Genomic DNA, 14,748 nt, shown 5'->3' with positions numbered 1-14,748 from the left:
GAACCCGCCACCTTAGGTGTACATGGCTGATGCCTTAGCCGGTTGAGCTATAGGCACCGAGCCTGTAAATTCTTTTATTTTTTATGGTATGATATTAGTTTGCTGGAGGTTCAAAATTGTTTCTAGAAAATGCTTTCTGGATTCTATTTAATTATTTTTTCATGGCCAGATGTGGTGGCTCACGTCTATAATCTTAGCACTCTGGGCGGCTGAGGTGGGTGGATTCCTTGAGCTCACAAGTTTGAGACCCTCCCCCCATCTCTACTAAAAATAGAAAAACAGGCAAGAGTGATGCAGGACAAGGGGGCACCACCACCTGCCACCTTAACCCTGGACCTGTTGATGTTGCGGTGGATGGAGGAACCAGCTTGATTATCCGGCTGGACACGTGCGGGGAGACACTGCGCCTTTCTGTCTCTTCCTGTACTTCTGGCTGGTCAATTTCCTGGATGGTGCCTTGCTGTCTCCTCCACCTGCAGTCCTGACTGGTCAATTTCATTTCATTTTCTAAGGCCTGAGAGCTCATTAGACAGCTGGCAATAACTGACAAGGGCCTGTGCCCTAAAAGTCAACATTGAGTTTCCCCCAAAACAACCCCCTGCCACTATATAAACCCCGAGCAGAGAACCGAAGAGAGACTCAGAGACTGGACAGACCTCAGGAAGAAGGAGCAAGAGAGCTTGTTCCCCTCGTGGGTTCTCTCTGCCAGGAGATTTGGTTTTTTGCAGTTGTTGTAATTTTTGTTCCTTGAATAAATTCTGACTTACTACTAATTCTGTCCCTGGTTGCAATCACTGACACCAAGAACCTGAAATCCGGTATCAAAAGGATCGCTTGAGCCCAAGAGTTGGAGGTTGTTGTGAGCTATGATGCCACAGCACTCTACCCTAGGCAACAGCTTGAGTCTCTGTCTCAAAAAATAAAATTTTTTTTCCATAATATTTTTTGTAGGGGATAGGTGTTTTAACTCTGAAATTTGGAGGGGGACTGGATAATTTTCACTGGTATGAACAATAGGACTGTTTTACACCCTATGTGGCTTTTCTCACTGGGAGTAGTGGGAATATCTGTCATATTGAAATGTGGGGCAGAGTGTGTGTCAGCTGCTAAGAATGAGAATTTAGGCACTTTCTGGAGCAGAACACATTTTATCTCAGCCAGCCCTATAATGTCCTTTTATTTTGTAATATATGATTGCAAAATTGGCTAAAGTCAAGAATAGCATTGCCAGCTAAAATTCAGATTCCCACTTAAGTTTGAATTTCAACAACCAATTTTTAGTATCAGTATGATCCAACTAAAAGATGATTTGTTGTTTACCTGAAATTCATATATATATATATATATATATGACAGAGTCTTACTTTATCACCTCAGTAGAGTGCTGTAGTGTCACAGCTCACAGCAAGCTCTGACTCCTGGGCTTAGGCGATTCTCTTTCCTCAACCTCCTGAGTAGCTGGGACTACAGGTGTCCGCCACAATGTCTGCCTATTTTTGTTGCAGTTTGGCTAGGAACAGGTTCGAATCTGCCACTGTTAGTATATGGGGCCAGTACCCTACCCACTGAGCCACAGGCACTGACCCTGAAATTTGTATTTAATGTGGAGTATTGTATTTTTTAAATTATAGTTCTTGGCTCAGTGCCTGTGGCTTAAGTGGCTAAGGCGCGAGCCACATATACCTAAGGTGGCGGGTTCGAATCCAGCCCGGGCTGCCAAAACAATGATGGCGGCAACCAAAAAATAGCCAGGCGTTGTGGTGGGCGCCTGTGGTCCCAGCTACTTGGGAGGCTGAGGCAGGAGACTCGCTTGAGCCCAGGAGTTGGAGGTTGCTGTGAGCTGTGATGCCATAGCACTCTACCCATGGCGACAGCTTGAGGCTCTGTCTCAAAAAAAAAAAGAAAAAAAATTATAGTTCTTATTTTGAGAAAATAATAGATTCACCTGCAGTTTTAAGGAATAATAGGCCAGGTATATAGTCATTCATGCCTGTAATTCTAGCACTCTGGGAGGCTTAGGCAGGAGGATTGCTTGAGCGCAGGAGTTTGAGGCCAGCCTGGGCAAGAGTGAGAACCTGTCTCTCCTGATAAAGAAGAATAAATTAGCCAGGGGTTGGGAGGCGGAGGTAGGAGGATTGCTTGAACCCAGGAGTTTGAGGATGCTGTGAGTAGGCTGATGCCATGGCACTGTAGCCTGGGCAACAGAGGGAGACTTTGTCTCAGAATAAAATGAAAGAAATAATACAGAGATTTCATGTACCTTTCACCCAGCTTCTTCCATGTTGTAAAACTTGACTGCAAAGTCACAGCCAGGATACTGATGTGGATACATCACCACAGTTATCCCTCCTACTGACCTTTTAATAGCAACAAACTTCCCATTTCCCCCCATACTAACTCCACGGCAACCACTGATCTGTTCAATTCTAAATTCTGTCATTTCAGGAATCATACAGTATGTAAGCCTTTAGAAACAGGCTTTTCTTATTCACTTAGCATAATTCTTAGGAAATTCATCGCATTTGTTTCATGTGTCAATTCTTTTTAATTGCGAATAGTCATCTGTAGAATGAGTATGCTGTAGCTTGTCTAACCATTTGCTGGTGGAAGGACTGTTTCCAGTTTTGGGCTATTATGAAGTAAACGTACAGCTAGCTTATATGTACTTTCTTAGGTAGGTTTTTATGTGAATGTAAGTTTTCATTTCTTTTGAAATGAAATAATGCCTAGGAGTCTATTCAGGGTCATCTGGTAGTGGCATGTTTAATTTTTTAAGAAACTGCCAAACTTTTCTAGAATGGCAGTACTGTTCTACATTCTCAGCAGGAAAATTTGAGTTTCTCTGTATCCTTGCTAGTATTTGGTAGTGTCATTATTTTTCCTTTTTCCATTCTGATAGATGTGTGGGTTTTTTTTTTTTTTGGTGTTTTGAGACAGGGTCTTGATCCCTTGTCTTTGCTAGAGTTCAGTGGCGTATCAATTCACAGCAAAGTGAAACTCCTGGGTTCAAATGATCCTCCTCAGGCCTCCCAAGTAGCTGGGACTATAGGTGACACCACCATGCCCGGCTAATTTTTCTGTTTTTCTAGTAGAAAAGTAGGGTTTTGTCTTACTGCCCAGGCTGGTCTTGAACTCTTGGCCTTCCACTTCTACCTCTGAAAGTGCTATCTATGCTACCTCTGAAAGCATAAACTATCTCTGTATGGTTTAATTAGCATTTCCCAAATGGCTAATGCCTATGATCATCTTTTCTTTTCTTTCTTTCTTTTTTTTTTTTTTTTTTTGAGATAGCCTCAGGCTATCGCCCTGGGTAGAGTGCTGTCCCATCACAGCTCATAGCAACCTCCAACTCCTGGGCTTAGGCGATTCTCTTGCCTCAGCCTCTCAAGTAGCTGGGACTACAGGTGCCCGCCACAATGCCTGGCTATTTTTTGGTTATAGTTGTCATTGCTGTTTGGCAGGCCCAGGCTGGATTTGAACAGCCAGCTCTGGTGTATGTGGCTGGCGCCTCGGCCGCTTGAGCTATAGGTGCCAAGCCTGATCATCTTTTCATGTGCTTATTTGCCATCTGTATATTCTATTCTGTGAAATATCTGTGCAAGTCTTTTGCTTATTTTTATACTGTATTTAATTTTATAGTTTTTTTTTCGGCCGAGCCTGGGTTCGACCCCACCACCTCCGGCATATGGGGCTGGCGCCCTACTCCTTTGAGCCACAGGCGCCGCCCTACTGTATTTAATTTTAGAATATTTAGATGTTCAAAATGATTGTGATGCTATGACAGAATTCTCATATATACCTCTCACCCAGTTTCCCATGTTAGTATTGTGCATTTGTCATAATTAGTGGACCAATACTGATACATTATTACCAAAAGTCCATTCTTGATTCATATTTTCTTAGTTTTTACCTATTTCCCTTTTACTCTTCAGGATTCCATCCAGGATACCACCTTACATTTAGTCATCACATCTCCTTAGGGGCCTCTTGGCTATGACAGTTCTTAGGCTTTCCTAGTTTTTGATGACCTTGATAGTTTTGAGGAACACTGGTCAGGTGTTTTAGGGTTTATCTGACATTTTTCTTGTAATTAGACTGGGGCTATATAGGTTTGGACCACAGAGTTCACTTTTCCTTCTCATCAATCATATCAGTGACTTATACTGCTGATGTTACTGCCTGGCTCAGGTAGTTTGTCAGATTTCCTTTCCAATTTTCATACTATACTATTTGGGAGAATGTTGCCTATAGGAGTGAGGAATTACACTTCAGCTCTTTGAGAGTGAAGTATCTATATAAATTATTCGGAATTTCTCTGCAAGGGAGATTTGTCTATTCTTTTTTTTTTTTTTTTTTAGTGTAGATTCAATGGATATTTATTTTGGGTTATGATCCAATACCACCCTATTTATTTTGTTGCTAAAATTGTTTTGCTTTGGTCACTGGGAGCTCATTCAGTTGGCTATATCCTCTTGACCAGGGGTCCTCAAACTTTTTTTTTTGAGACAGAGCCTCAAGCTGTCCCCCTGGGTACAGTGCCAGTGGCATCAAAGCTCACAGCAACCTCCAATTCCTGGGCTCAAGTGAGTCTCCTGCCTCTGTCTCCCAAGTAGCTGGGACCACAGGCGCCCGCCACAACGCCTGGCTATTTCTTGGTTGCAGCCGTCATTGTTGTTTGGCGGGCCCAGGCTGGATTCGAACCTGCCACCTTAGGTGTATGTGGCTGGTGCCTTAGCCACTTGAGGCACAGGCGCTGAGCCAGGTCCTCAAACTTTTTAAACAAGGGGCCAGTTCACTGTCCCTCAGACCACTGGAGGGCAAGACTGCGGGCCCAGGATGAGTAGGCTGCTAAGCAGGACAGACTGGGCGTGGGGGTGGGGATAAATGTCCTAGGCAGGCTGCATGTGGCCCAGGGCAAGGCCATAGTTTGTAGTCTTCACTTTTTTAACCCTTTCATACTTTCTGGCACTATAAGATGCTTCTGGCTTATCTAGGATATTTCCTATTCCAGTCCTAGAATCAGTTATTATAAGCTCTTCTTTTTGAAGAATGGTATTAGGAATCAAGATTTAGGGCAGTGCCTGTAGCTCAGTGGGTAGGGTGGCGGCCATATACATGAGGCTGGCGGGTTCAAACCTGGCTCTGGCCAGCTAAAACAACTGCAACAACAACAAAAAAATAGCTGCATTGTGGCAGGTGCCTATAGTCCCAGCTACTTGGGAGGCTGAGGCAAGACAATTGGGTAAGCCCAAGAGTTTGAGGTTGCTGTCAGTTCTTGAGACTCTGTCTCAAAAAAAAAAAAAAAAAAAAAGGAATTAAGGGCAGTGCCTGTGGCACAAAGGAGTAGGGCACCCCATATGCCAGAGGTGGCTGGTTCAAACCCAGCTTGGGTCAAAAACTGCAAAAAAAAGGGATTAAGATTTAGCTCCACCTCCACCTTTTTTTTTTTTTGCCTTTTCACTAGTTTTGAGAATGTTTATTCTTGTTTATTTTGGGGGTGTGTGTGGCAGGTCTTACTGTGTTTCCCGGGCTAGAGTGCAGTGGCATCACCATCATTCATTGCAACTTCAAACTCCTGGGTTCAAGTGATCCCCCTGTTTCCTCCTGAGTAGCTGGTCCTACCAGCACTGCATACTACCTGGCTAATTTTTAAATTTTTTGTAGAGATGGGGGTCTTGATCTTATCCATGCTGGTCTTGAATTCCTGGCCTCAAGCGATCCTTGTGCTTCGGCTTCCCCAAATGCTAGGATTGCAGGCATGAGCCAGCCATCACACCAGGCTGAGAGTTCTTTATGTTTTTCAGACACTAGTCCTTTGTCAAATAGGTCATTTGCAAGTATTTTATCCCAGCCTGTAGCTTGTCTTTTCATTCTCCTAACTGAGCAGAAGTATTTAATTTCGGTGAAGTCCAGTTTATCATCTTTTCCTTAAGTTTTAGCCTCCCAAAGTCCTAGGATTATACGTGTGAGCCGCTTCACACCACTTACCATTGCTTTTAATGAATTAATACTTAAATGCCTCAATTTTAATTTGTAGTACAATAAATAATTGTAAATATAACTTACAAAACCAATAGTCCTTGAGGTTTGTAACAATTAGGGGGTCCTGTGTCCCTCAAAGTTGAGAACATAGAGGATGCAGAACTGAAGATAGAGAACTGAAATTCAAGTTTCAATTCTGTCACTTAATTGATTCTGATTTTACTTAGGCGCAGGCTGTGAAGTCAGACTGTCTGGGTTCATAATTTGGCCCACCTGCTTGCTGGTTGTGTGACTTTGGGTGAGTCATTTTACCTCTGATAAGGATAAACTATTGCATCTACTTCATCAAGTTGCTGCTTACAACCATAGCTAGAACACAGAGCTCAGTAAATGTTAGCAACTTGTAGTCTATAATGTTAACTAGTCATCTAGGACACAGTCTTGGCTTTCTTCATCCTGTCCATAGAGAACAGAAACTATTTGGGTGTTACAAACTTGAGGGGAAGTTTAAGTCAACGTGCATATTTGTGTGTGGCTGTTAATTTGTAAAGAGAATAGGTTATAAAAATTTCCTCTTTCAGTTTCAGTAGAAATAACAAGACTGAAAAAACATTCCCTGAATCTTTGCCTATCTCCTAGCTACAACCTAGGAAAGTGTCTTGTTCAATAGCCAAAGGAACTGAGGTCTTGCAGAAAATGAAATGCTCATGGGAGCAAGCCAGAGTAGGTTCACGAGCGTGGGAAATCCTAACTTTACACCTCAGTTACGTCATCTCGTTTGGACAAACACACCTCCTTTCCAACCAGAATTCCGTGAAGATCAACTCTAACGTTTTTTAGGGATACCTTTTTGTCAGCCTCTAAATGCCATAAACACAAGCTGGGGAGACAACCTTCTTTCCTTGCAGATGCCAATGACAGCCGTTCTCGGCTTGCAGACGCGGGGGTCGGGACCCGGGCAGCTGCCGCCAGCGCCCTCCCCACGGCGCGGCATCCCCGCGTGCCCACCGCGCCCTGCTCCGGGGTGGGGGTGCCCAGAGCAGCCCTGCTTCAGGCCTGCTCGCCCACCTCGCCGGTGAAGAGGCGGGATTGGCTGATCTTGAAGAACCTTTCCATCACAGAAACCCGAAGAGCTCCCGGCCCCTCCCTCTTCCAGACCGCGGGCTCCAGCTCCCGGCCCGCAAGCAGAGCCACGTCTCGCGCGATCCCCTCCACCTCTCGCGACACTTGCCGCCTGTGCCCCCGCAGCCCTGCCCGCCCCGCCGGTGGCCGCCGCGCCTGGGCTCTGCAGCCGGCGGCGCTCGTGGGCTGGGAGCGCGGGGGCGCCCCGTGCTCGGGGCCGCAGGCTCCACCCCGCCCCGCCCAGGCTCTGGGTAAAGGCCGCCGCGGGGACATGTCGTGCCCCCCTCAGCGAGGGCGGGAGAGCGTGAAAGGCAGCGGGGCTGCCAGGTGAGTTCGCCTGGCCGCCGGCGCTGGGCGAGGGCGGCCCGGACGGGGCGCCGCGGGTTGCGGATGCCGGGTCCGAGGAGGACGCGTGGTGGGGGCGGGGAGGAGGGGGCTGGGAGGACCCGCCCGGTGGGGTCGGGGGAGACCCGGGCTGCGGGGAGCTGCCGGGGCCTCAGATCCCGACTGCGCCCTCAGGCGCCGGGAAATTCTCCTGGGTCCATTGGTGGCTCCACTTCTCTCCGGAGGCGGGAGGGGACCAGACCCCGAGCTCTGAAGCCCGGAGCGGGGTGGCAGGAGGCCCGGGTCGGTGGGGAGAAGGAGCACGTCCGTGTGTGCCAGGAACGGGGACAGAGGGGCCAGGGCCGGGGCGCGTCTGCCGAGATGCAGAGCCTCGCCCTCGCGTCGGAGCCGCTGCGGAACGTACTGCCGACGTCCGCTGCCTTGTCCTTTGCCGAGCGATACTAGCGTTGAAGAGGGAGAAACACATCGGTCGGGGTCGTCTTTGCGGCTCTGACAGGCTTTTGAGGTCGCCTCATAGTTTTCACCTGAGACTCGGGGCAACGTGAGTGGGTGTGCGCGTGCGCACAGTGGTCCCAGGCACGGTTTGATATTTTCAGCTCTTTAAGCAACTTCAAGGATCAATCAAAATGATTGCTTCTTAAATGAGTAGTTTTATTTTCTGTATTTTAAGATTCCAATAGATTGTAAATGTGCGATGATGGGGGGGGTGTTATAACCTTGGTTGCAGTGAATTTTCTGCTTTTGGCAATAGGCTTAGGTTGGAAATTGGGGTTAAATGTTTTGTTGCAATCACGTTTTGACCCTGTGTTCTTGTGATTCTGGGTTTGTTTGTAACCTACTGTCTGAATAAAATCATGCAGTTTTCTGAGAAACAATTGGAAGCTGAGTGCAAAATGGTTGATCTAATAGAAGCATTTGTTTAAAGCTCCCTCCCACCCAGCTATTAATTTGTTATTTCGATTTTAAATTATATAGCCCCTTTAGGTTTTGTTCTTAGGTGCAGAAATGGCTTCTTAAGATGACCAGGTTTTTTTGTGCGTGTGAACAATTACACTGCTAGAAGGGAAATCGTCTCCTCATAGTTTTCTTTTATCTTTAGAAAGCGAAATGTCATCAGTGGAGTCACACCAGGAACAGTTGTCCCAGTCAGATCCATCGTCCTCACCAAACTCATGTAGTTCCTTTGAGCTGATAGACATGGATGCTGGCAGCTTGTATGAGCCAGTTTCTCCGCATTGGTTTTATTGTAAGATAATAGATTCTAAAGAGACATGGATTCCTTTCAACTCTGAGGATTCACAACAGCTAGAAGAGGCATATGGCTCTGGTAGGTGAAACTAATTTCTTTTTTTTTTTTTTGAGACGGAGCCTCAAGCTATCCCCCTGGGTAGAGGGCCGTGGCTTCAACGCTCACAGCAACCTCCAACTCCTGGGCTCAAGTGAGTCTCCTGCCTCAGCTTCCCAAGTAGCTGGGACTACAGGCCCGGGCCACAATGTCTGGCCATTTTTTGGTTGCAGCCATCATTGTTGTTTGGCGGGCCGGGGCTGGGGATTCGAACCCGCCACCTTAGGTGTATGTGGCTGGCACCTTAGCCGCTTGAGCCACAGGCGCCCATCTGTGAAACTAATTTCTGATGGACAAAGACCTTTCATCTCTTTTAAACTGTAATAGAGAATAGACCTGGCAGGGTGCAGTGGCTCACACCTGTAATCCCAGCACTTTGGGAGGCTTGAGACAGAAGGATTGCTGTAGGCCTAGAGTTCAAGACCAGCCTGGGCATCATAACAGGACACCATCTCTAAAAAAAGTTTTTTAGAAAGCCAAATGTAGTGCAACTTGCCAATAGTCCTAGCTACTGAAGAGGCTGAGGCAGGAGGATCCCTTGAAACCAGCAGTTCAAGGTTGCAGTAAGCTATGATCACACCATTTCACTGCAGCCTGGCCCCATCTCTAAAAAATAAGTCGCTAGGGTAGAGTGTCAGATTGCAGAAGAATGAACTTTTACCTTATTTGTTTTTTTGTTTATGAAACAAGAATGGTGCCTGTTACAGTAAATCATCATGATGGTCATTAATGTACTTTTTGGTCCCTGAAGCAAAAAATTCAGAAAAATCTTACATACTTTTTTTTTTTTAAAGGGACACTACTGTTTTTCTCAGAAAAAGAACAAAACCATTTGGATAGTATGTTTTTCAAGTTTCGTTTAAATCAACAAGGATTTTGACGGTTTCTAATGTAGTACAAGAATAGGAATTACATTTTCTTTAGCATTTAGCCAAATAGAAATTGTTCATTCATGTGTTTAATATTATTTAGAGAAAAACTCAAAATTATATTTTGAAATATGTATTTCTTTTCCTCTTTCTAATCCTTGATAGGAAAAGATTGCAATGGGAGAGTTGTCCCCACTGACGGGGGCAGATATGATGTTCATTTGGGGGAGAGAATGCGGTATGCTGTCTATTGGGATGAGCTAGCATCAGAAGTGAGGCGATGTACGTGGTTTTACAAGGGAGACAAAGACAATAAGTATGTTCCCTACTCGGAGAGCTTCAGCCAAGTTTTAGAGGTATTCTTGTGACCCTTTTTAATTCATTTTTTAAAAACTTGTTTCTTATTTAATAATCTTTTTTTTTCTTTGTGTAACTAACTTTGTGGAATTTCCAGAGTTTGCTTCTCTCTGTATGACATTATAAAATTTAATAAACCATTCTATTTTGCAAGTTAGTTTCAGGATGGAGTAGTTTTATTTTTAGATTTTAAAATATTGTGGAAAGTATATTAGGCTTTTAATTTAAATTAAAAAAAAATAAATTTTTCCCTAGTGTCAGTCGTTGTTAACATTTAAACTGTGACCACAGGATTGATCTCTTTTGATTTTCATTTTTCCTTTTCTTTTTTTTTTTAACAAAGAGAAATTTTATTTAAGAATAAGAGAAAGCTTAGTGCCCTTACAAAGAGAGTTGGAACTGTGTCTCTCTCACAAGTAAGAAGAGTGAGATCTATTTTTACATTTCTTGCTTTGAGAACTGAAATTTGTTTTCTTAAAACTGGAGTAGGACGTTAATATTTTTTTTTTTGAGACAGAGCCTCAAGCTATCCCCCTGGGTAGAGTGCCGTGGCATTACAGCTCACAGCAACCTCCAACTCCTAGGCTCCAGCGAGTCTCCTGCCTCCGCCTCCCAAGTAGCTGGGACCACAGGCACCCGCCACAACGCCCGGCTATTTTTTGGTTGCAGCTGTCATTGTTGTTTGGCGGGTCTGGGCTGGGGATTTGAACCTGCCACCTTAGGTGTACGTGGCTGGCGCCTTAGCCGGTTGAGCTATAGGTGCCGAGCCAGGATGTTAATATTATTGACAGGAATATATAAAAATGTGAACAGCGATTAGATGTTGAAATTAAGAGTAATTTTTAAAAATTATTATTATTTTATTTCAGGTTAATGTGAGGATACAAACAACCAGATCAAAATATTTGAATTTGTTAGGTACAGTCCCTCTTGCAGTTATGTCCTACACCAAAAGGTGTGCTGAACACTCCGGACTCTGTGCCCATTCAGTGGGAGCACCCTTCCGCCCCCACCCCCAACTTGAATTTAAATGAGTTTTGTCTCCTTTGTGGGCATGCAAGAGTGATTTTTTTTTCCTCCTGTGCTATTATCTGTTGTAATTTTGAAGGAATTTAAAAATAAACTTGATGGCTGGGCGCCTGTGGCTCAAGTGGCTAAGGCACCAGCCACATACACCTGAGTTGGCGGGTTCAAATCCAGCCCGGGCCTGCCAAACAACAATGATGGCTGCAACCAAAATATAGCCGGTTGTGGCAGGCGCCTGTATGGGAGGTGGAGGCAGGAGACTTGCTTGAGCCCAGGAGTTGGAGGTTACTGTGAGCTATGATGTCACAGCACTCTACCCAGGGTGACAGCTTGAGAGTTTGTCTCAAAAACAAAACAAAACAAAACAAAACAAAAAAAACTTGATAAATTGGCATCGGATATTCTTATTAGAACTCATGTATCTAGTGTTCTTATGAATAAGTTCAGTAGGAAAGCTATTAGAGAAAAATGATGAAATGTGTTTTCTTTTAAGGAAACTTACATGCTTGCTATAACTCTGGATGAATGGAAAAAAAAACTGGAGTCTCCCAACAGAGAAATTATTATATTACACAATCCAAAGGTAAAACGAATTAAAGTATTTCTCTAATGTGCTTTATGGTTAATTGCATTACTAAGGAGAACTTAATTGATTTCTTTTTCCTACAGACTCTACATAGGATAACTTCTGGCAAATTTAACATTGAATTCACAATTAGAAAATTTAAAACCTGTAGCCATTACCATAATTTACTCCATTTATGTTGGTGTTAATTTTTTTATTTGCTTGTTTTTCAGCAGGCCCAGGCTGGATTTGAACCCACCAGCCCCAGTGTATACGGCCGGTGCCCTAGCCACTGAGCTTTGGGCACCGAGCCTACTCCGTTCATCTCCTACAAAATAATTTTCTTAGGAAAAATTGTGCCACTATAGATTAAGAAAATACCAGTACATTATGTGAGCATATCTTCTGTGTGCAATAAAGGGTATTTATTGTTGAAAGATCTATTAGCCTAATGTATTTTCAGGGTTTTTATTTCAAGCTATAAGGGTTTCATATCAAAACTCCAGTTGAGATTTGATTATATGTTTTGAAAGACACGTTCCTACTCTTTTAAATACAGTATTATGTAGAGATGACTAGAATGTAAAAGATTGCTCTCATCTTTTCTATTTAAGCTCATGGTACATTACCAGCCAGTTGCAGGGTCTGATGAATGGGGGTCAACACCTACTGAGCAAGGTCGACCAAGAACAGTGAAGAGAGGGGTTGAGAATATCTCTGTTGACATTCATTGTGGTAATCTTAAAAATTTATTTTTTTATTATCTGACATACTTATGTGTTTATTCCTTTAATTATGACTTTTTCTGTAGATTTAGATGAAGGCTTAAAAATAATCCTTAACCATATAGACTTAAACTGAATTGATTTAATGTACTAAAAATTGCTTCATCAGTTCCTCTATTAAGAATCTTAATAGATGTAATAATCTCTTTTGAAGCTTCTAAGTACATATAGTTGGGTGCGTAAAATTTGGTAGTACTAAAGAGAAAATCATTAAGTACAGATTTTAGTCCCTAATTCTAAGAAGTGTGACTTTACCTGCTTGTGGAGAAATTTATTGACTAACTCCTGTCCTTAAAGATTTTCATCTAAGGAAAACTATTTTTCAATAGGACCTTGATGATTATCCATTGCTATCTAGCTAGGGTCACTCTTGTTTGGTTTTATAATATATTTATCTGGATTATAAAATTTCTTTTGTCTTGAAGAGGAAATGACTTGTGTCTTGGACAAAGTCTTAGTTTACTCCAATTCAAAAAATGAAGTTTAAAATTTCAGATTTAAAAACATTATCAAAAAAAAAATAAAAATATTATCAGTTGATTAAAGTAGAATATGAGATAGCAGTATTCTATCAGTGTTAAATTACCTAAATTCAGTAACTGTATTTTGGTTATGTAAGAGAATATTCTTAGGAAATATACATTAAAATATAAAAGGGTTAAAGAAGTATGCAAAGTAAATGTGTGTATGTACATAAACAGAAAATAATAAAGCACACGTGGTAATTGTTGAAAAGTTGAATCTGTGTTAAAAAGTGCACGCATCTTTTCTGTTCTTTCTAGTTTTCTGTAAGTTGGCAGTTATTTTAAAATAAAAAGTTTTAAAAACCTGAAAATTGTTTTCAGACTTAATTTCAAAATAAATTAGAAATAGTATAATCACTATATTTTTACTAAGTTCTTAAATGTAGGACTATTTCAGGTCTTTTTAATTATATTCATATTTTAACTTACACATATTTATAACCTCTTTTTTATTTTTGATTTTAGAATACATGACTAATTATACAGCATAATTTTTCTTTGTAATTTCATTCATAGGAGAACCTTTACAAATAGATCACTTGGTTTTTGTAGTCCATGGGATCGGACCAGCTTGTGATCTCCGATTTCGAAGCATTGTACAGTGTGGTAGGTTTGCAAAGCATGCAAGATGACTGAATAGTATTAGTCAGTGCTTCTGTGAGCTGAGATTAAGCATTGTCTTTTGTCTGTTGTCTTAGCTGCATAATAAGATTTGGAGAGCTAAAGACAGGTGGCCAGTAAGTAAAGCTCTCCAGCTTAGCTGTAAAGTATTAGTTCCTGAGGCTACTAGTTTATACTCTTAACTGCTAATTCTTGAGTGCATAGCCCTTGATAAAGATGATAGAGTTTAAATGAATAAAAAAAGCTTCAATCATTTTGTAATTCATACTTTGATGAACCTCTTGATAGTCTTAATAGGGAGATTTAAGTCATTAGTGTAACTAGATTTTGAAAAACCGGGCAGGGGCCGGGTATGGTGGCCCATACCTATAATCCTAGCACTCTGGGAGGCTGAGGTGGGTGGATTGCTTGAGCTCACAGGTTTGAGACCAGCCTGAGCAAGAGTGAAACCCTGTCTCTAAAAATAGCCAGACATTGTGGTGGGTGCCTGTAGTATTCTCATCCTTGGGAGGATGAACTGAGAAGTTTGAGGTTGCTGTGAGCTAAGATGCCATGGGACTCTACCAAGGCAACAAAGTGAGACACTGTCTCAAAAAAAAAAAAAAAAGATAAAACTTGATAATATTCAAGTCTAATTGTCCCATTAGGGAGTCTGATTCTACTGGTTAATGGTTCTAGGCATAAACTAGAATTGTATCCTGGAAGGTTAAGATCCATGTGATAGGAATTTCAAAGGCAGTGTGGTGTTTTTTTGTTTGTTTTGTTTTGAGACAGATTCTCACTCTGCTACCCTAGGTAGAGTGCCATGGCATTGTAGCTCACAGCAACCTCAAACTCTTGGGCTCAAGTGATCCTTTTACCTCAGCCTCCCAAGTAGCTGGGACTACAGGCGCCCACCATAATACCCCCAGCAGTTTGTCTGTTTTTAGTAGAGATAGGGTCTTACTCTTGCTTAGGCTGGTCTCAAACTCCCGAGCTTGAGCAGTCTACTTGCTTTGGCCTCCCAGAGTAGTAGGAGTACAGGTGTGAGCCAACACACCCTGCTGAGCAGTATGGTTTTTTTTAACCTACAGTATTGGATGGTGGTTATTTATAAGAACCAGAAAATTGGCTCGGCGCCTATAGCTCGGCCGGCTAGGGCGCCAGCCACGTACACCTAAGGTGGCGGGTTCGAATCCCCAGCCCGGACCCGCCAAACAACAATGAC

General features: G+C 42.9%; 1 protein-coding gene across 1 annotated transcript in view; it reads left to right on the top strand.

Moving 5' to 3' along the window:
* Nucleotides 1-7,313: 7,313 nt before the first annotated feature.
* The window catches only part of DDHD2 (DDHD domain containing 2), a 17,820-nt gene continuing 10,385 nt past the window's right edge, over nt 7,314-14,748 (top strand). The window contains exons 1-6 of the mRNA XM_012809269.2: nt 7,314-7,431; nt 8,549-8,776; nt 9,829-10,019; nt 11,540-11,629; nt 12,226-12,346; nt 13,437-13,526. Coding sequence (XP_012664723.1) covers nt 8,557-8,776; nt 9,829-10,019; nt 11,540-11,629; nt 12,226-12,346; nt 13,437-13,526 — 712 coding nt within the window. The 5' untranslated portion in view covers nt 7,314-7,431; nt 8,549-8,556. The remainder of the gene's footprint in view (nt 7,432-8,548; nt 8,777-9,828; nt 10,020-11,539; nt 11,630-12,225; nt 12,347-13,436; nt 13,527-14,748) is intronic.

Source organism: Otolemur garnettii, unplaced genomic scaffold (assembly GCF_000181295.1).
Source record: "Otolemur garnettii isolate 467f Iridium unplaced genomic scaffold, OtoGar3 scaffold00102, whole genome shotgun sequence".
In the NCBI taxonomy this organism is placed as follows: Eukaryota; Metazoa; Chordata; class Mammalia; order Primates; family Galagidae; genus Otolemur; species Otolemur garnettii.
The sequence above is the reverse complement of the archived record's forward strand: the minus strand, read 5'-3'. Positions and strand labels throughout refer to the sequence as shown.